General features: G+C 34.4%; 1 protein-coding gene across 1 annotated transcript; it reads right to left on the bottom strand.

The window, feature by feature from the left end:
• Positions 1–547: 547 nt before the first annotated feature.
• On the bottom strand, positions 548–22,897 carry LOC123656602 (HEAT repeat-containing protein 6). Its single transcript, XM_045592271.1, has 20 exons — positions 22,339–22,897; positions 21,721–21,870; positions 21,400–21,597; positions 20,329–20,907; positions 18,728–18,903; positions 18,410–18,658; positions 18,078–18,338; positions 17,730–17,933; positions 17,136–17,420; positions 16,664–16,875; positions 16,085–16,314; positions 15,272–15,600; positions 14,140–14,347; positions 13,573–13,736; positions 11,799–11,921; positions 10,172–10,296; positions 5,037–5,124; positions 2,387–2,611; positions 1,889–2,104; positions 548–1,633 (listed from the first exon to the last, which is right to left on the bottom strand). The coding sequence occupies exons 1-20, from the start codon at positions 22,895–22,897 to the stop codon at positions 1,376–1,378; spliced, it is 4,839 nt and encodes a 1,612-aa protein (XP_045448227.1). The 3' UTR covers positions 548–1,375.

Below are 22,897 nucleotides of genomic sequence, written 5' to 3' on the forward strand. Positions count from 1 at the left end.
ACTTTAACTGGTCAAGTTCCACAATTTGTTCTAATTAACTACGATTAATTGATCAACATTTTGTTAGCAAATTACACACATATTTCATGTTTTTACTTAAGCACATAAAATACTTTATTAATCTATAAAAACGCAACGTAGACAATGCAGGTATCATCATCATTCATCATCATTTCAGCCTATTGCAGTCCACTGCTGGACATAGGCCTCCATAAGTTCACATCAAAAATGGCGTGAACTCATCTGTGTTGCCCATAGTCACCACACTGAGCAGGCGGGTTGGTGACCGCAGGGTTGGCTTTGTCGCACCGAAGACGCTGCTGCCTGTCTTCGGCCTGTGTATTTCGAAGAGAGCAGTTGGATAACTATCCCGCCATCGGTCGGCTTTATAAGTTCCAAGGTGGTAGTGGAACTGTGTTATCCCTTAATCGCCACTTACGACGCCCACGGGAAGAGAGGGGGTGGCTATTATTCTTTAATGCCGTAACCACACAACTAAGCTGGCAGCAGCAAGCAGGTATCATCATTAGTTATAAATAAAACATCATTGATGTGCGTATTTTTTAATAAAAAATAAAACAACATCAGTTAACATGCACTCACTTTATAATTTTCAATATAGCAACACAAAAACACGTCTAATTTTAGACGTTTCGAAAGTAACCAGATACGAAATTACAACACACGTCTTAGTGTTAGCTTGTGTATTAAGACCTATGATATAGTGCTCCAAAAAATAGAAAAATTTATAAATTGTAATTTGACTAATTTCAGGCGTTACAACAAAAAAGTTACAAAACTTGATTTGCATAGGGATATTTATGGAATTATAGTAAAACTTAGGACATAAAAAAAACTTAGTCCTATTTTAGTAAATGTACATCTAGATTTAGTTACAGATTAAAACCCAGAAATTAAAATAAAATACTTATTGAATAAATAAATAACAGAATAACGATATATTCTCATGAACAACATTAGTAAATAGACTAAGTGTTCAAACATGTTGGTAGCTCCTATTATTCGTTATATTTAAGTTTCTTATCTATCATAATATATGGAACGTGTCAGCGAAATCCGGTTTATTAAAAGGCGTATTCCGTCCATACCGGCTCATACCGGTATGAATGTTGTGATAAATGTTATCTTAATAACCTTTTTTAACATCACAAACAAAAAATGACTAAAATTAAACTTATAATTTACAACACAGATGTTGTAAATAAAAAAAGTCCATCTCAAGCTTTTCATTACATATATGTGGATACTAAATAACTTATGAAAATTTCACTTTGCTTGTATCAATAAATATTAATAATATAAGTTTTTTTTTATAAATAACGTAAACTTCATTAATCTTAAGAATCTTATAGAATCATACTTCCCATATAAAAATATCTTGCAACATTCCCAAGGACTGCAACTGTGTATCATTTTCCGGGGACAAATCCATTGTGACGTATTTAGCGGCTTGGAGTATTTTGAGACAGGAAGAATTTTCTGGAGGTAGCTTGTTATATAGCTGGGTGTAGAGACTCTTGGCGCAGTCGAAGTGGAACACCAACGGATCCAAAATATCCGCTAAATCTGACGGTTTCAGAAGACAGCATAAATGTGCCAGAGTTACGCATAACTGAAAATAAACAAATATAATAAATTATGACGTACAGAATGGCCTAGTGGACACAGAACACGTAAAACAACAGCAAAGAGAATTGCATTCAAACTGAAGTGACAGCACTATTTTTAAGTGCTAAGTTTATCTAAATTCATCTTTGTTCATCGAAAAAGGAAAACGTCATTAAAAAGGGAACTACTTGAAAGAAAATTGAAGATAGGAGGGTCGAGCTGAAAGTGTGACTTAGCAACGCATGACGTATTTTGTTACCTGTTCAATAAGATTATCCTTATGTTTATATTCAGAAAAGTCGTCGACATTAGCAGCATTCTCCATGGCTGCCATAACCCCCCTCCACAACAACGCGTAATGTTCGCCATACTGCGAGCGCAATGCGGGCGCGCGTATTGCGACCGCTGCGTTTATACGCACTTTTAGGTTCTTACAGTCTCTAGTTAGGACGCACAGACTCGGAAAAACTTTACTCTAAAACAAGCATTATAATTATATTATCAATCTATATTAATAATATTATAAGGAGGAAGTTTGATTTTTTGTACTGGACCGATTTTAAATATACTTTCACCAATAAAATTCCATTTTATCACTGAGTGACATAAGTAATATTTCAACGGAATAAATTTGTGTAATCCACTCGGGCTAAAGGAAGTTTATTAAAAAAAATGAAAAGAAAAACAAGAAATTATAGACTTGATAAAAATAAACGATATACCTACGCTCTTTATGTTATATAGAGTAAAACATTACCTGCCATTCATTGAAACATGTGAATAAATTTTCATTTTTCATAGCGTTGCCCAGCGCATAACAAGCGTTCCAGCGAACCTTCATATTGGTCACTTTGACGGCGCATTCTAAAAGCTTCTCTATTGCTTTCTCGCATAAGGACTTTAATTGCGTGTGCCGTTGGAGATTTTCATTCTTGATCAATCGTAAAAGATTTCCAAGGCCGCGTGTCGCGCTCATTTTAACCTGAAACGATTTACGACTTATTTGTTCGACACAATGCAAGTAAATTAGTTACAAATTGACAATTGGCTGGAATTATTACTCAAAACGTAGTTTTCTAAGAAAATTTTCTAATGATGTCATTGTATCTGTTTATAGGTTTAGGTCAAATAAAACTTTTTTACGCGCGTTTGACTTGGGGAGTAAGTTGGTGAATGTGTGACGACAGCGTTACGAAAAGTGTAATCGGGCGAGGCGAACGGAAGTTGAGAGGGAGATATAAGTTAGTGAGGATAGAAAGAGAGAGAGAGAGTTACGTTTCGTATTATTATTAAGGTGCAACTTAGGAAGTTTAAGTCGTGTAGTCTAAAGTTCATTTTTTTTATTCTGAGAAAAAAATCATGGAATGTCAATCTTGTGGAGATAGTCTTTGTGATTCGCATAAAAAATTTAATAACGTTAAATTTCTAAACCAGTTTTTATGTCCTTAAAATACCTACATATCATTATTTTGAAATATTTAAGTATAATAAGAATGTCGTTGCTCTTGCAGTGAATACTTTGACACTAAAAAGCCTGTTTAGTAACTACCCAAAATAATGTAAGACCTAAAAAAAGGAATCAATATAATATAATGCATCGTGACAATTACTTTCAACGTCTGACTGACTTTAAACGTCACAGTTACATCAAACGTGATCAAACGTTGGAAAATTTTAAATTGGTAAGGAGACAAATGAAGTAGAATTACAAGTAGTATTTTTCCAATATAATTTGTAAAACAAGTATACTTATAAAGGTTTTAGGCGCCATCCATAAATTACTCGACATGTTAAGGGTAGGGGGTCGAAAAAATGTAAAATTGTGTGAAAACTGTTGGGAAGGGGTCCAAAATTTTGTGACATCATATTCGTCACCTTACGTCACCAAGGCTTGGCAAAGCCGGTGTCGGATGCTCGGTTGATGGTGTCTTTATAAATAACATCAGCTATGCGGATGACATGGTTCTGATTAGTCCTTCGGTCAGTGGCCTCCGGAAACTACTTAAAATCTGTGAGGAGTATGCGGAGAGAAATTGACTCAAATACAACGCCAAAAAAGCGAGATCTTGTGTTCAGGGGAAAAAACAAACCCACGAACTTTCAGCCTATCATAAGGTTGTGTGGATCTCCCCTGAAATAGGTGGCTGAGTTCAAGTATCTCGGCCATATAGTTAACGAGCGCCTCGTGGACGACGGTGATTTAGAGAGGGAACGAAGGGCGCCGTCGGTCCGGGGCAATATGTTGGCCCGCAGATTTGCTCGTTGTAATGAAGAGGTAAAATTAACGCTGTTTAGAGCATACTACCAAACCTTTTACACGTGCAGTCTGTGGGAGAACTATACGCAGAGGGCCCTCAGATCTCTTCGCGTGCAGTACAACAATGTGCTGAGAGTAGTACTGGGGAAGCCAAGTCACTGCAGTGCATCTGCCATGTTTGCGGAGGTTCGTGTGGACTTCTACGCGATCTTTCGGAATCGTGTATCGTCTATGATGAGCCGGCTAGCGAATAGCACCAATACCCTTCTCAGGCCATTGGCGTACAAACTCGACATCCCACTCTGGAGCAGCTGGAATGGTGCACACACATATACAAACAAGCGTGTGTGTACTTAGCCTTTCTTGGGAATTTTAGCTTTACTACTAGAAGAATACTCGATGGTGCTTTCCCCTCATTGTCAAGAGTTAAATTCCACGCAAAAAGAGTGCAAAGAAGTTTGCCAACGAAATGTGCCAGGGAGCCTTCAGGTTCGCGCAATGGTGGAAGTGAAGACTGACAAAAGTTACCTTCGACAGCTTTGGCAAGAGACCAAAAGGCACGGGTTCCAGTAAGAAAGCCCGATAATCTCTCGCTAATTCTGCAAATGTGTTTAAATTGTGTTGTAGCGATTTGCTTCCTGCAAGACCTGGAGGCCGCGTTGTATCTCTTCTACAAGTTATGGGTCTATGGATCCACCGTATCTATTGGTGCAGCCCAAGCCCGATAGCCCTCTAGTTTGGATGTTTGGGAGTATGAGGAACACGGTGTGAAGTCCCTCATCACCCATTGAAAAGGGAGGATCCTCCGACCAGACGGGTGTTGTCGGGTTCTAGTATAAATTGTTCAAACGCTCTGATAACTTTGATATCGCGATGTAGGGTACGTCAGTTTTTAAGTTCGTCGATAGATGTCACTTCAGATGTTTTATCGATGTTGATTTTATTGAAAAATATTTTAAATGGAAATAAAAATGATGTCGCATCTGATATATAACATTGCGAAATGTGACGTCACGACTTATAAATGTGACCAGTTGTGACAAGGACGGGGTAGGGGTCAAAAAATTGTAAAGTTCCTGTAACATCATTTATATATGGCCTCTTATTATGTATTTGAAAAAAAAAAAGGAAATAATAACGGTTTACTTACCTTATCATTATCATTGGCGCACTGTACGCTGACCTCGAGCAAGCGTAGTAAGAGGTCATCGTCTATATCGTCTGTCTCAGGTTCATCCCTATATCGAAGAAAAATACTTATTTACTTTTTTATCATTTAATGAAACAACTTTTTTCGGATTTTATCGCGGTTTATTATTATCTTTTGATTCCCGACGTTTCGGATACTTTACAGCAACCATGGTCACGGGGGGACTGGGGGGATGTTTTATACATAAAACATGTAATATATATTCGTTAATTCAGTGAATAAATGAGAGGGATAATAATTAGAGTTCAAGCCTTCTTTTTAACCGACTTCCAAAAAAGGAGGAGGTTCTCAATTCGACTATATATTTTTTTTTTATGTATGTTTCATCAGAACTTTTGACCGTGTGGACCGATTTCGACAATGATTTTTTAACCGACTTCCAAAAAAGGAGGAGGTTCTCATTTCGACTGTATTTTTTTTTTGTTTTTTTTTTTTATGTATGTTACATCAGAACTTTTGACCGGGTAGACCGATTTCGACAAATTTTGTTTTAATCGAAAGGTGGTGTGTGCCAATTGGTCCCATTTAAATTTATTTGAGATCTAACAACTACTTTTCGAGTTATATCTAATAATGCGTTTTTACTTGACGCTTTTTTCGTCGACCTATGTTGTATTATACCGCATAACTTTCTATTGGATGTACCGATTTTGATAATTCTTTTTTTGTTGGAAAGGGGATATCCCTAGTTTGGTACCGTGATAAGGAAACCAGGATCTGATGATGTGATCCTAGAGAAATCGAGGGAAACTCTCGAAAATTCGTAATAACTTTTTACTGGGTATACCGATTTTGATAATTTTTAATTTAATCGAAAGCTGATGTTTATCATGTGGTCACATATAAATTTTATCGAGATCTGATAACTACTTTTTGAGTAATCTTTGATAACGCGTAGTTGCTTGACTATTTTTTCGTCGATCTACGTTGTATTACTTGTCGATGTAATTGAAGTCGGTTTTTTTTTGTTTGCGAGCAAACACTATTATTAATCGAAAGGTGGTGTGTGTCAATTGGTCCCATTTAAATTTCGCTAGTGACTATTAACATCGTCGGAACTGCAAAATTGCATATTTTTGTTTATTTCATAAAACGTTCCCAAATAACCAAGTCTATTATCAGCTGTTTATTATTTAGTTGTGGTACTTCTGACAAATCAGTACCTATTAGTCTTAACCTGTTAAAAATGTAATAAATAACTTTTCTCATATTTACACGTTAAATACCGGCTAGTAATAATATTAAACATAAATAGCCTGTACAGCATTACTTTAAAATTTCATGATCCTGCTTAAAATAAGTAAAAAAATACACGCAATTTACACTTTGAATCGCTCTCCTGTAAAGTTGCTGTTTTTCACATCCGACGTTTTTAATAGTCACTAGCGATTTATTTGAGATCTAACAACTACTTTTCGAGTTATATCTAATAATGCGTTTTTACTTGACGCTTTTTTTGTCGACCTACGTTGTATTATACCACATAACATTTTAGTGGATGTACCGATTTTGATAATTCTTTTTTTGTTGGAAAGGAGATATCCCTAGTTTTATACCATGATAAGGAACCGGGATTTGATGAACCGGGATTTGATGATGGGATCCCAGAGAAATCGAGGGAAACTCTCGAAAATCCGCATAACTTTTTACTGGGTGTACCGATTTTGATAATTTTTAATTTAATCAAAAGCTGATGTTTATCGTGTGGTCCACATTTAAATTTTATCGAGATTTGATAACTACCTTTTGAGTAATCTTTGATAACGCCTAGTTACTTGACTATTTTTTCGTCGATCTACGTTGTATTACTTGTCGATGTAATTGAAGTCAGTTTTTTAGATCGATCTCAAATAAATTTAAATGGGACCAATTGGCACACACCACCTTTCAATTAAAACAAAATTTGTCGAAATCGGTCTACCCGGTCAAAAGTTCTGATGTAACATACATAAAAAAAAAACAGTCGAATTGAGAACCTCCTCCTTTTTTGGAAGTCGGTTAAGAAATAATTTCATTGTAATTCGAGATAATTCAGATTGCTGCTAAAAAATATTGTAATTCGGTTACGAAAATAATACTATATATCCGTAATGAAGTAAGTTAATAGTAGAACAATTTTCTTCATTACGGATGCGGCTTTATTTAACATCACTTGGCCGCTTTTTAAATGCAACAAAATTGTAAAACGCTCTCCCGAAAACTTAACAAAATGAGATACAATGTATTTCATATCAGATGTGTTGGAAAATTAGCGAAAAAAAGCGTCGTGATAAATTAAAATGTCTAGCCAGACATTACTGTTGCAGGATGTTTGTTGGTTGTTTATTTGTTTGGTTATAAATCTCGCATTCAACGAAAAATAAATACACGTGATAACTTTCGCACCTCACGTGATTAATGAAACAATTTTACGGTACGAAAGTTGATATAAAAAGTTTTAAAGTAATTATTTATTTATCATTATATTGCATCGAATTTTACCAACGGGGTGGTCCATAATACGACTATTAATTTACAACAAATAATTTGCAACAAGGCAGTAATAAAACGGCGACCTACGAAGAGGAAGGAGCGAAGTCCAAACGAAATTCGATCCATGTATTCATGTTTATCATCAATTAATTAAACCCACGACACATTGGTAACACACCCACGTCGCACTGCGTTTAATTTATTGAAGTAAACTTGTCTATAATTTTTCTCGACCTTCAAGTCGTTTATAGATTGCAAGATTAGTTTGGAAGGTTCCAGTTGCAAGTGTTTTTATATTTATTAATTATACTATTACTGTTTCTTTCATTATATATTTTACAAGGAGAGAAGATTAACGAGGTCATCTTCAATAAGCTACAATTAACTTGATAATTGTATTTGCTAGCTAACGAAAATAATTGTGTTTGCTCGCAAACGAAAAAAAAACCGACTTCAATTACATCGACAAGTAATACAACGTAGATCGACGAAAAAATAGTCAAGCAACTACGCGTTATCAAAGATTACTCAAAAAGTAGTTATCAGATCTCGATAAAATTTATATGTGACTACATAATAAACATCAGCTTTCGATTAAATTAAAAATTATCAAAATCGGTACACCCAGTAAAAAGTTATTACGGATTTTCGAGAGTTTCCCTCGATTTCTCTGGGATCCCATCATCAGATCCTGGTTTCCTTATCATGGTACCAAACTAGGGATATCCCCTTTCTAACAAAAAAAAGAATTATCAAAATCGGTACATCCAGTAGAAAGTTATGCGGTATAATACAACGTAGGTCGACGAAAAAAGTGTCAAGTAAAAACGCATTATTAGATATAACTCGAAAAGTAGTTGTTAGATCTCAAATAAATTTAAATGGGACCAATTGGCACACACAACCTTTCGATTAATACAAAATTTGTCGAAATCGGTCTACCCGGTCAAAAGTTCTGATGTAACATACATAAAAAAAAAAAAAAAAAAATACAGTCGAATTGAGAACCTCCTCCTTTTTTGGAAGTCGGTTAAAAAACCGACTTCAATTATCTACATTGACTAGTAATACAACGTAAGTAGACGAAAGAAAAATAACAAACGCACTAGTCGTCACTACGAATTTCGAGGGTTCCCCTCGATTTCTCTGAGATTCCTTCTTCAGATCCTGGTTTCCTTATCAAGGTACTACTCTTGGAATATCTCCTTTCTAATAATAAAATAATTGTCAAAATCTGTTCATAAACGACAAAGTTATCCCCGAACATCCGTCCATACGTGTATATATATACTAACTGGTACCCGCTGCTTTGTCTGCGCAGGATTACTAAGTACTTCGAATAGCTTATTATCTTCTCAGTTACTATTTTTATGCCAAAATTCATCAAAATTGGTCCTGCGATATCAATTTGTTACTACCAAATATGCATTAGAAATATATTATCAATTTTGAATGCATTTATGGTGCACTGCTTTTGCGATAATGGCTTACTCATAAAAGATAGACATATGCGTCGTGGACTTTTTTTACGAATTATTAAGATAAACATTTCTCTTATACGTTATATAGGTACGTATAAACTCTACAGTTTTTGCAGCGTACGCCAGAATAGCTCTCAGTTGGCGGATTTTTTTCCGACTTACTTGACTATTATCGTTATATTTTAGACAATTCACACACTATCTTTAAAAGTTATAGCCTATGTGTTATTCTAATGTATAAGCTATATTACTGTAAACTTTCATTAAAATCCATTTGGTAGTTTTTGCGTGAAAGAGGAGCAAACGTCCATACATCAATACATACAAACTTTCGCGTTTATAATATAAGTAGGATATATATATGGTCGAATTGAGCAACCATCTCCTTTTTTGAAGTCGGTTAAAAACCCTTAAGCCTTAAGATAAATAAATATAAGGATATTCCAAACTAGAATATAAAAATCTAAATAGAAGTCGATTGCACTCATTAACAGAGCACATGATTTTAATAAAATTATATAAAAGAATAAATACGCTGTCAATTGTAACATTCACACGTGTACACAGCTGATAAGAAATGTCACAGCTGTTACTATTCGCATTAAATACCATTAAATACTGACTTATTTCTATTTTACCCTACTATATAAAATTTAGTATGTTATTAAATTGTAGTCACTGCTTCAATAAATTACTTGATCAAGCATAATTATACAAGTTAATATAAAATAATTACTGACAATTATTTTTGTCGTCTGAATTTACTACAAATTTTCCTTACTTTTTGTTAGTAATTAGGAGTAGTAGTAGTAGTATTAAAGCGAAAAAATAAAATATAAATTAATAGCTATATAATAATTGTGTTTGCGCACAAACGAAAAAAAAAAACCGACGTCAATTAGATTGACAAGTAATACAACGTAAGTAGTAGCAAAATAGTTAAGTAGCCGCTATATCAAAATTTACTCAAAAGGTAGTCATTAGATCTTGATCAAATATGGGACAACCATCTTCAATATCGGTCCCCTCGGTAAAGTTCTGCTATACATAAAAAATTACAGTCTAATTGAGAACCTTCTTTTTTTTTTGGAAATCGGTTAGTAAAGTATTTGACGTTCTTACATATTCAAAACAAGCGCGTCACTGAGATTGCCCAAGGCCCAAGCGGCTTTAGTCCGAACAACTGCAGTTGGCTCCGCTAGGGCTCGTAGAATGTTTTCTCCACAATCGCTCACGAAACAAATATCCTATAAAAATGTTAAATTTAGTATACGCAGAAACATGAATTAAAAATAAATATTTTTTTTAACAAAATTAAATAAACAAATTATTGCCTTCCCAACAATTAGAAAGATTTCAAACCAGGTCCATTTTTTTTTTCTTTTTGTCTTTGAAAATATTAATAATCTTAACAACTTTTTACAATAAATAAATTTGTTCACCTACTTAGTTCACTCGTAAACATCCGTTTATTCACGTGATCACTAAAAACAACTCTTCGTTTCATTCGCATATTAAATTGTCTAGCGACGCTGGTTTTTTTGAGGGTTATCATAATGTCAGTGACATCCTTTTTATAATTATAACATATTTCTTCTGAGGTCATTTTTACTTTTTTCAAAATTTACTACTACGAGCGTGAAAGATACTTTAGTACAACATTAAGAAATAAACACCTATTTCAGGATTCAAAAACACCTTTTCTAAAAATAACTATAAAAACATTAAAGCAATGTTAACCACACAAGAAAATCATTAAAAAATCGTCTATTAATCATTTTTTTGAGCAATTTTTTAGCCCCTCAACCCCCACTGTGTTATTGTGTTGTAGGTTGTTTTTTGTTTTAGAATCGCATCATTGTGATATTTTGTAATGTTTTGCTGAACCTCTCCCCCCTTTCGAGCTTAACGTGTCATGACATTACAAGACTCTAAAAGGCCTTCTACACGGTTGGGATCGACCGCCGACCGTCGTGTTCTTGGTCGGGTTAACCAATTTTTGTATTCATTCTACACGGTCGGTGGATGACTCAACTTGTCAGTTCTTTTCTGGTATTTGAAGCGATGGCTCCTTGCCTTTTAAAGCAACATAAGGTGGGTTTGGCAATAACTTTTTTATGCTAAAGTGAAGTGAAGTTTTTTTGGTTCTTTTCTTTGTATTTTCCGATGGCGGGATAACCATCCAACTGCTGGCTTTGAAATACACAGGCCGAAGACGGGCAGCAGCGTCTTCGGTGCGACAAAGCCAGTACTGCAGTCACCAACCCGCCTGCCCCGCGTGGTGACTATGGGCAAAAGACATGAGTGCACGTTATTTTTGGCGTCAACTTGTGGAGGCCTATGTCCAGCAGTGGACTATATAGGCTGTAATGATGATTTGTATAAATCGGATCCAATGTCCCAAAGACATGGCAAATCACCAACCAAGGCCGTTGACAGCAAACAAATATTGGTCGGGTCAACCGTTTTCCACACTGTCCATTTTTATATTAACCCGACCAAGGACACGATGGTCGGCGGTCGATCCCGGCCGTGTAGAAGGCCTTTAAAGCCGGGTCCAGACATGATCATTTGACCGATCCTATCACCGGACGGGCCGTATCATAACGGCGTATCGAGATCCCGTATCATGATACGTATATCATTACCCGTCCACATATGCGATCATGATACGCGTCGACGATGCGGATACGGTGATCGGATCGGGGAAATGATACATGTCTGGACCCGGCTTAAGAGAGCGGCGCACCTCCCGGAGCGAGCGGTACACGACGGCCATGGCGAGCGCGCGCACGGCGGCCGCGCGCACCGCCGCCGCCTCCGCGCCGCACGAGCCCACCAGCAGCGCGCAGCACACCAGCTGCGTGCGCCTCTGCAACACACTCACATACTACACATCGTGGCGGACCTATCACAGACCTGTGCTACTGACAGCTAAAGTAACTTTAACTAAACTTAAGAGCCATTTCACAATAATCGGTAACAATCCGCGAAACTGTAATATTTTGACGTCGTTAATCTCAGTGTTGGATGCAATAATGTAATTTATATTCTTGAAATATAATAGAGCAACCTTTGTTGTAGTCAATAGTCAGATCAGAATTTTGATTTATATTATGTGTATAAAATTATTAACCTTTTCATCAGCCTCCTCCCTGGGTAAACGGTCGCAATGTATACTTTGAAGTCCTACTTTTCAATAACCTCTACGTTGAAACCATTTTAAAAAAATACGTAATATGTGGAATATAATTTTGTTGAATAATAGAACAGAGTTTTATTCCATTTGTACCTCTATTAATCGATAAAAAATCGATTTTAGCGCGAACTTGTGGAGGCACAGGTAAATCACAAAGTACGAAAACTAGTGTTGAATTTAACTTGACAATAAACGATATTAAAAAAAAAATAGTAAAAAATGTAATATACTATGATAAATAATTTAAAATAAGCAAAAATGTATCAAATAATCGAATAATAAAAACAGAGAAAATCCAGATCAATAAGAGAATAAAAATAGCATCATTTTTGAATATCATATCAAAAATTGACCGTTCCAGCGGGGATCGAACCCGCGTCTCCGACTAAACAACAAAAAGAACACACTATAGACGGCGCCACGGTTCGTTTAAATCGAAAATAAAATCATTATATTAAAAATTTCGATCTAGCGGGTACATCGTTCCATAGCTTAATTGACTTGAGCGCCGACACGGTCAGTCGGAGACGCGGGTTCGATCCCCGCTGGAGCGGTCAATTTTTGATATGATATTCAAAAATGTTTAGAATTCCTAATGTGTGGGTAACACAAAAATAAAATCGTACATATTAAAAATAGCATCACCTATCTAACTCATCTAATCACTAATAAAAGTTAGCCACTTCATTACTTGAGCAAGGTTTTATTAAGAATTCTACAGAGATGAAACAGCAAAAGTATAAATAAAGAAGTAATTTGTTTTTTTTTTCAAGGTAAGACATGAAGATTCTAAGATAGTATTTGTATTGTACCAGCACTTAGAGCAATACAATACTTTTATCTTTATATACAGTCAGTTGTACTGTAAGGTTTAACTTATTTTTTATAGATATTTTTTGAACAAACTTAAATATACAACTATAATATAAATTTTAATGCAAAATACGCAAAAATGAAAACTCGAAAGTCTTATGTATAAACATCCTGTAGTATGTTATATGTGTCTGTCTGTATCATTGTAGTTCCTAAGCTTATTAATCGAGATGGTTCTTAGATACCATTTATAAAGATCTGTTCAGGCATTTCAAGGGCAAAAACCTATTTATAAAAACTTCTTTTGGTAGAAAAAAATTAAAAAGAGCTATATGTGTTTAAGCGGTCATAAACAAAAAGTTAATTTAATAGTATTTTTGAGATCCCTTGTAAAGATTTTTTTTTAAATCTTCTCTCATTGATGCATTTATACTGTAATTTTTTTTCCGTAGGGAAGTAATTTTACGTTTGAGGAATATAAAATGAAATGAGAAAGTACATCATTACTCACTGGTAAATTCATGAACGACTTTTCTCCAATATTAGCGATGCAGTCGCATACAACCGCCTTAGCCGGAATATTGTCGTGGTTTTGTAGGACCATGGATAATGGCGTCAAAAGTTTCTCCCACATGGAAACACACTGACTTAGAGGAAGTGGATCATTCTGTTGATCTGAAATAAATTAATGTGTAATCCAATTGCACTCTTAATAATTAAAAAACGTCAAGTTTTCTGGACATTTTTAAAATAATATTTAAAAACAGGTTTGTTGCTGGAGACTATAATATAAAGCTATGATTTCAAATCGGATTCCTAGTCAAGTATTTATATGTTTAGAATATCTGACACATTAAAATGAATGTGAATGGGAAAATTTTACCCCCTGTATTAACAGGGGGTAAAATTTTAAATAAATAAATTATTAATGTTCAATAAATTAATTAATGTATTAACATTTAATTGATTTTGTTGATATATTTTTGATTTTAGCATACTAAATCTATAATATTAATTTCCTCAGTATAATGTTTTAAGTTAAGGTACTAAACGAAATAACAAAAATAATTAAAAGTACCAAGTCTCTGAATAGCATCTCCAATTATGCTTATATTTCTTGCAGCCTGTAACACAACATCTTGATGTTCGTGTTGTAACATTTCACTCAGAATATCTGCTAATAATGTTATATGTGGGCGGAGGAGATCTGGCAAATGATGGAACGCTATTGCAGATAGGACTTGGAGCGATTCCAAGATTATTGGTATTGCTGATGGCTTACATCTCTGTAAGGGAGAGATTAAAATTGTATTCTAACTATAATATAAATAAAATAGTATAAATATGTAACTATGTACTTTCTAAAGAGCTTCTTTAAATATAATACTAGCTGATCTAGCGAACTTCTTACTGCTTTTTTTTTTCATAAATATAATAATTACATATTATCAAAATAAAATATAGCCTTTCAAGTTGGATCAAACTGCACCTCGGCGTGCAAATTTAATTAAAATCGGTTAAGTAGTTTAGGAGTCCATCGCAGACAAAGTGACGCATAATTTATATATGTTAAGATTTGCATTTTCAACACAATAACTTTTGTATGTTATTACTTTGTTGTAAAGCCAATCTCAGAATTTACTTCATATGCTTAAGAAACTCTTTTTACTTAGATTATGTTAAATGGCAATTATAAAACAATACCACAGATTATCATCATCATCATCATCACATCAGCTTATCGTAGTCCATTCCTGGACATAGGCTTCCATAAGTTCGTGGCAAAAATGGTATGAACTCATGTGTTGTGCCTATAGTCACCACGCTGGGCAGGCGGGTTAATGACCGCAGGGCTGGCTTTGTCGCACCGAAGACGCTGCTGCCCGCCTTCGGCCTGTGTATTTCAAAGCCAGTAGTTGGATGGTTATCCCGCCATTAGTCGGCCTTTTAAGTTCCAAGATAGTAGTGGAACTGCGTTATCCCTTAGTCGCCTCTTACAACACCCACAGGAAGAGAGCGGTGGCTTTATTCTTACTGCCATAGCCACAGATAATAGAAGAACCGTATATATCGAAATAAATAGCATCCTATATGATGGATAATATATAGGAGTCCTATTCATAAGGAAATAGAGGCCAATAACAAACAGTGACTTTTTATAAATTACTTGTCTACTATATTTTCATAGATTTAAAAAATATATGACTTACTATTACTTCGTTATCCTTAAACATCCATCCCATATTCTTAAAACAAATATCTAATATCCAAGTTTTAAAGTACACTTCATTATCATTTTTTTCAGTCTTTTTATCAGTTATCGGAGGCACCATTGCAGTAAACATTTCATCATCCGAATAACCTTCTTCAAAATCATCACATTCATCATTTTGCAGTATATTCTCTTTATTTACGTCGTTATTCTCATTCTTATGTAGAGTGGTGTCTTTCTCCAATGCTTTCAATATTTCATCTACTTTAGGATCAATAGATATAACGCATCCTATGGTTATTAAAGCACCAACTTGTAGAGTAACATCTGAAATGAAATAATGACTACACTTAATACAAGACTAATTTAAATATATATTTATATGCAATATACTAGTTTATAAATATGTATTTTTGTATAATATGTATGCAGCCGTATAGATTGTAACACCAAAAGTAAAGCAAGCGCGTTGCTGACCCAATCCCCAATCCCCCAATGGTCAGCTTACACACCAACAGGAACACAATACTGCTTGAAAACAATATTATTTAGCTGTGGTCTTCTGTAAGGTCGAGGTGCTACCCGAGTCGGGCTGCTCCATATTTTGAGCAGGAAATTCCTGCTGTGCCCTACCTCAGTAAAAGTATTAAGTTCATCATCTGGAACTTTTTTTCGAAATTTTCAAATATTAATAAACTGCTTTATTTTTATTAATTTTTTGTTTGTATCCTTTGTGTAAAATATATATATATATACTTATTTAATTCATTTATTTATTAAAATATGATTTAAATATACTAATTGTACGTACCTCTATGTATGAGGAACTTTCTCACAGATCTTACTAACTCACTTATTAATCCTTCTTGCATTTTATGGTATGGTGTTGATTGTACTAGAGCAGCACAACACTTTAAAGCGACTATGACTACGGAATGACTTCTTTCAGTGTCCAAAATACCAATTAAAATTTTATGCATACATGTGATAATATAACCAAGTGACACAGAAAATGGTATAAAAGATGCATTCATTTTTTTGCTGGAATTAATTACATAAAGAGATAAGTTCGTTGCAAGAATTAAAACTTGTGAAATAAAGTTGTAAAACTTAGAGGTAAAAAAGAAATTTTTTATTTAAGAATTAAAAAAAATATATAAATCAATCTGTAAATAAATTTCTTATTTCACCACATTAGCATGTAACATTCTAGTAAAGCTCATATTTGTCTGCTACTTCTAGAATGTACAACTATATTATTACATAGCATAGCTCATTTTAAAGACTTTGGAATTCTTACAAGACAAAATAGCTCAAAACTGAGGTATTATATTCCTATTAAATAACTTTATATCCTTAAAACCAACATAGATATCTAAAAAGAATTTACCAAGTTTCAGCTTGAGCCAGATACACCTTTGAACCAGAGAGTAAAGCTAAAATAACACTAAGTGCACTGGCTCTGCTACTCGCTATGGGGTCAGTCACTGCACAATATGCGAGAGTCTTCTTTGACTTTTCTTCTCCTACCCAGTTGCTAGCATCAGGTGAATCTGGCAAAAGAGCCCACCAGTAACCAAATATATCTTTCTTCTCTTTAACCTGAAACAAAAGGATTATTTTTCAACTAAAAATATTCTTCATTGGGTGATTCATGTTCCATATTTATCCATTATCTATTTTTTTCTACTTTTACATTCTTAATTTTTTATTCTTTCTGCTCCATAAAAGCCATTGTTAGCAGGCCATCTTCTCATCATTTCTATTTCAATACATTTCTTCTTACATAACATAAAATAGACAATATTATCATTTTACTGTCAATTCAGTTGCAATTAATTTTTTAATAAACAATGTCCTACCTTAAAAACCACAAGGAATAAATTTGCTGCACTCTGCCTTACTCTGGACCTCAATGCAATAAGTTTAGCTTCTCTTCCATTTTCTACATCAGACATATCAGAATCACTAGTCAAAGTCCAACAAGTTCTAGTCTTTATAGGCTCCAGGTAATTCTGGCTGGCAGGCTTGTAAGCAGAATTATTCTCAAAATTATCGACATCTCTCATCAGACTTCTATCTGACACTGGAATCTCTTTTTTCAAGCTCTCTATTGCGTTATTTCTTTGTTTTCTTATCTTTTGTTTCTGTAACAAATATTTTTGTTTAGTTAAAAATCAATTAGTAGTCTCTGTGTAAAAAAAAATAGTGACTCGTTGCTGTCACATATATTAACCACACCCCTTGACCAATTAAATTGTAGTAAATTAGTAAGCCGGTAGATTGGCTAACTTTAATTAGTCAATTTGAACACAGGATTCTTTGCTTTTAAATAATTGAACAAGAGGCAGGGCTAAGTAGAGTGCCAATGATGGGTCACTATCTTCTTAAACCAAATAGACTGTAGTTATCTGTAAATAGTAAACATTTCAATAAATAGAATACTAAATTCAAACCTTGCCTCCTTTTGAATTAGGTCTGACTGGGGCAGTGGCAACAGTCTGTTGAGATGGCATAATTTTTTCCACCCTGTTGTTCTGACTAACAATGCCATAGAGAATAAAATATCTACATATACCAATTATTTCTGGCAAAGGAAGATCAACCTTTTGATCATTAAAATATATGTGACATAATATTCTTAGAGCTGATATTATTACCTGAAAAAGTAATTATTTCAAATAGTTTTTACAAATCTTATTTTTATATACTTCAGTGATAAGATAATGTTAACTCCAATTAATTGTAGTAAATACTAAATATAATAAAAATGTTGAACAATGAAATAGAAATGGATATTATACCTTACAATAAATAGATTCATCTTGAGATTTTAGATTGCCTCTCATTAAAAATTTAATGATAACTTCAGAAAGATTTTTTTTAATTTCCAAACTTATATCAGCCGGTTCAGATTTTTTATTGTCATCTATTATTAATAAGCAGATAATACATTTAAGAACTAGTAAACAATTTTGCATAGAAGGCTGATGACTTTGTGTATATTTATCATTATCAATGACATTCATTAATAGTCCTTGAATTCCTATCAAATCTGCAACAAACTAAAATAGAAAACAATTAATAAAACTTACATTTATCAAATTTATAAATAAAATAGATGTAAAACAAATACCTTTTGACCAGATTGTGGATTCATATGCAATATGCATTGTAAATTATGAAGAATATCTGGTAAAATAAGATAAGAGCATTTCTTTATACAATCAATGTGCCATGCAATTACTTTCCATAAATAATCACTGGTAAATTGTATATTTTGTTTTGTAACTAGATGTTTTATTAAATGCGAAGTTTTGGCAGCTAATAACTCGTCGACAGGTTGAATATTTACGCACAATGATGTCACTAGAGCTGCAGCATCCTGGAAACAGTAATGAATCAGAGATTTTCAATAACACAACATCTTATAAATACGTTATTAAAGACTTACTTGTTTTCCTACAAATAGTTCAGCCTTATAGGGTTTAGCATTTAGCTCATCTATTAAAGAGTTGATCGTTTCTTTATTGTAATTCTTAACATAAAGATGACTACAAAGCTCGCTAGAGAGAGTAACAAATTGTTGTGATAAGCTCATCTTTATTCTAATAATTAACTGGACAAATGCTTATTTCATTTATGTACTTATATTTCACCACATGTTAGTTATAATTTTAAGCACTTCAAAGAAAATATTGTCTTAAATAAAACATGTTTTTAACTTCACCTATATTTTTTTAAACAGTTTCTGTCAAAGAGACAGTATTATTGTCAGTGTCAATTTTATTTTGTAGTAGCGGTGGGCGTTATTTAACGTAATCGGTTTCAGTAACTAGTTACGAAGCTAATCACCATATACGTAGTTTCGCCGATACGAATGTAACGATTATTTTACGTACGCAGTTTTTTGCGTACGCAGTTTTATCAAAAACTTAACACAACGACCGGCGCATAAGCGTTTTGCCTATTAACGTAACAGGTTACTAATATTAATCATTACAATACGCAGATACGCTTACGCGTAGGATAAAAAGAGATGGCTATAAGTACTATAGATGCATCTTTGTTTTCGAATATGCTCATGGGATTTTGTACGCAATTGACTTGAGCTTAAGCTTATTTTAATACGCACAGTTTTTTTTAAAGAAATTTTAATTTCTGTCGTGTTTCTTTTTAAATATTTTCGAATTTACTATTTAGCATTAAGTTAAGACAGTTGACGAGTGATTAATTATTAACGATTAATGTTATTGTCTCGTGTTGAAGTATATACTAAAATAGTATGGGTTTTTTGTTGTATTTTTAATTATATGTGTTTCTCAGTCGATAGAGCCAGGGTCAATAAAACTACCATTGTACCCGGAAAACGCATAGCAATTTATTAAAAATATTCTTAAACTATATGTAATTCAGAAAACGAAACGTTAGCATGTTTAAACACAGGGCAGCGCCATCTAGTTTTACCTTATAGAAATATTCTAACAATTATAACTAAATAATATAATGATTTTCAAATTATACATACCGCCCGCCAAGGACTAACTAGTCCTTCGTAACACATATTTATTATTACATTACATTTATACACCTCTATGAAGAATAAAAAAGAAAAAACTTATAGTAAATGGTTTTCTATGAAACACTTGCCATTAATACTTATTGCTAAAATGTATTGCATATGTGGACTGTATATAAAATTAAAGAAAATAATACAATACCCCTCATAGGATAAAAACTAGTAAGATAAAAAAAAACACTGTTAAATAATTTCTAAATAACTAACATTCTTAACAACTAGTTTTACAAGTTTAAGATAAGAAATAAAAGTAAAATCCTTATTTATAACATTAACAAACTTAACACTTAAATTGAATACTGAACAATAACTCTTAAATTTACATTAATATGACCACCAGTAATCTTAAACCTATTTTAAAATAACAATTTAGGTTTCATTCACATCAATAGGCAAGAGACATAGCTTAGAGGTTGGACGTTGAATCGTTGAATTTTTGTAACGAAGAGTAACTACACGAGTGATGTTATCGCTACCCGGATGAACATCTACAACTATACCGTAAAGCCACTTAGCTGGGGGTAAATTCTCATCCTTGACTAAAACCATGTCACCTTTTTTTAATTCAGGGGTTTTCGTTTTCCATTTATACCTTTGAAAAAACTGAGTTAAATACTCTTGCGACCATCGCTTCCAAAAAATCTGAACCATGCGCTGTGTTAGTTGCCAACGTCTCAAATTACTTACCAAGCTATGTTCTAAATTATGATCAGGTGCTAATACCAAGGGTTCGCCCACTAAAAAGTGACCTGGCGTCAAAGGAACACAATCATCAGGGTCAGAACTACCATTTGACAGTGGCCTCGAATTGAGACACGCCTCAATTTGAGCCAGTACCGTTGACAGTTCTTCATATGTAAGAGTAGAGTCACCTATTACTCTACGAAGATGATACTTTACACTTTTTATTCCTGCCTCCCATAATCCACCAAAGTTTGGAGCATGCGGAGGAATAAAATGCCATTCGGTGTTATTAGTTGCCAGTGCCGATGCAATCTCAGAGGCCAGGGTAGATTTTTCATTTGCAAATAGTTTTTTCAGTTCTCGCGAAGCCCCTACAAAATTTGTTCCGTTGTCACTCCATAAATGGTTACATCGACCCCTGCGTGCTATAAAACGTTTAAACGCAGCTAAAAAGCCTTCCGTGGTTAGATCTGAAACAGCTTCGATATGAACGGCTCGTGTGGCCATACAAATGAAAAGGCAAATATAGCCTTTGTAAGACCTTTGGCCTCTACCCTTGGAAACACGTATGTTTATAGGGCCTGCATAATCAACACCTGCATTTGAAAACGGTTTGCTAGGAGTGACTCGACATGAGGGCATTTGACCCATCAAAGGAGTCCGAAAAGTAGCTGCATGTCTAATGCATGGGACGCAATGGTGAATGTGACTTTTGACTATATTTTTTAATTTAGTCACCCAATAGCTACTTCTTATATAATTACAAGTTAATTGTTGTCCACCATGCATCGTTTTATTATGGGCATCAGCTACTATAAGCCTTGCTAAATGAGATGCGCCATCTATTATAATGGGATGCTTACTTTTATATGATAAGTTCGACTTCTCCATGCGACCCCCGACTCTCATAATTCCAAAATTGTCCAGAAATGGATTGAGCATTGACAGTCTGCTCTTTTTACTTATATTTTTAGTTTTAGTAAGACTTGCCATTTCTACCGCGAATGCCTCGGATTGGTGATGTCGAATGCAACAGTCAAGTGCGTCCTGGATTTCTTTCGCTGTCAGGTAAGGCGAATTCTTTACACTCGTTTTGGGAGATTTGAGTTGAAGAAATCTTCGACAGAAAGCGATTACGCGTATATATTTTGTTAATGATGAGAATCGAGTAGACAAGTCCGTACCTGGGTCTGTCATCGCAGCTGCATGTACTTTAGTAGGTCTTAATTCTAGTTCAGTTTTAGTGTATATGGAAGCAGGTTTTTCATATTTAATAACATTATCAAACAACCAGCTTGGACCGCACTTCCACACTTGATTATCCAACAATGCAGCTGGTTAGATACCCCTCGACCCATAATCAGCGGGATTATCCTTAGTACTTACATAGGACCACTGTGACGAATCCAGATGCATAAGGATTTCCGAAGTCCGATTAGCAACGAAAGTTTTCCATCGACTGGGATGATCGCTTAGCCAAGCCAAAACAATTGTCGAATCTGTCCAAGCATGTAATCTAGCTTTATGGATGTTTAAGGCTTTTGCCACTTCAACCAACAGCTTTGTGACTAAAACAGCTCCACACAACTCGAGCCTTGGTATCGAGATTTGTTTGATAGGAGCAACCTTAGTTTTTGCTGTGACGAGGTGGGATTCAACACTACCGTCTAACTTAATACATCTGATATACACTACTGCGGCATAAGCTACACTAGAGGCGTCGCTAAAGCCATGCAACTCTACAATAGCGTCATCATCCGACGTCTGAACCCATCTAGGTAAATGAAAATTTACCAACTTACTTAATTCTTGTCGATAGAGTTCCCATTCATTTACGAGTGCAATCGGTAATCGGTCGTCCCAATCAAATCCCGTTAACCACATTTTTTGAATAAATATCTTCGCGGTAACAATACATGGAGCAAGCCACCCAAGAGGATCATATAAACGACTGATTTCCGATATAATTTCTCGTTTAGTTTCAAGTGCAATTTCAGAAGATAACCTAACTGTGTATTCAAATTCATCTGTAAAACGATTCCAAGTAAGACCCAAAATTTTTATAGTATCGTCTTCTCTGATCTCCATATCCTTTCCGTTATCTTCTTGCCACAACTTTCTGTTACTAGACCATTTCTGTAAATTGAATCCTCCCTTCTTCATTAATTCATTCATTTCTTTGTATACTTTAATCGCTTCTATTTCAGTTTGACAACCTGTCATGAGATCATCCATGTAGAAGTCCGTTCTGACTCTATTTGCAGCTAAGGGAAAATTATGACCTTCATCAATGCTAAGTTGATGCATGGCTTTTACAGCTAAGTATGGTGCGCAAGATGTACCAAAGGTTACCCTCAACAT

This window comes from Melitaea cinxia, chromosome 9 (genome assembly GCF_905220565.1).
Source record: "Melitaea cinxia chromosome 9, ilMelCinx1.1, whole genome shotgun sequence".
Taxonomy (NCBI): Eukaryota; Metazoa; Arthropoda; class Insecta; order Lepidoptera; family Nymphalidae; genus Melitaea; species Melitaea cinxia.

Excerpts from the sequence above, each read along its gene's own strand:
- LOC123656602 (XM_045592271.1), bottom strand. The coding sequence starts at position 22,897 with ATGTTGAGGGTAACCTTTGGTACATCTTGCGCACCATACTTAGCTGTA. Across the intron at positions 18,904-20,328 it reads AGTTGTAGATGTTCATCCGG|CATTTGTCCAGTTAATTATT; the intron begins GTAGCGATAACA and ends AAATGAAATAAG. Across the intron at positions 11,922-13,572 it reads AGTCGTTCATGAATTTACCA|AGGCGCACGCAGCTGGTGTG; the intron begins GTGAGTAATGAT and ends AGTGTGTTGCAG.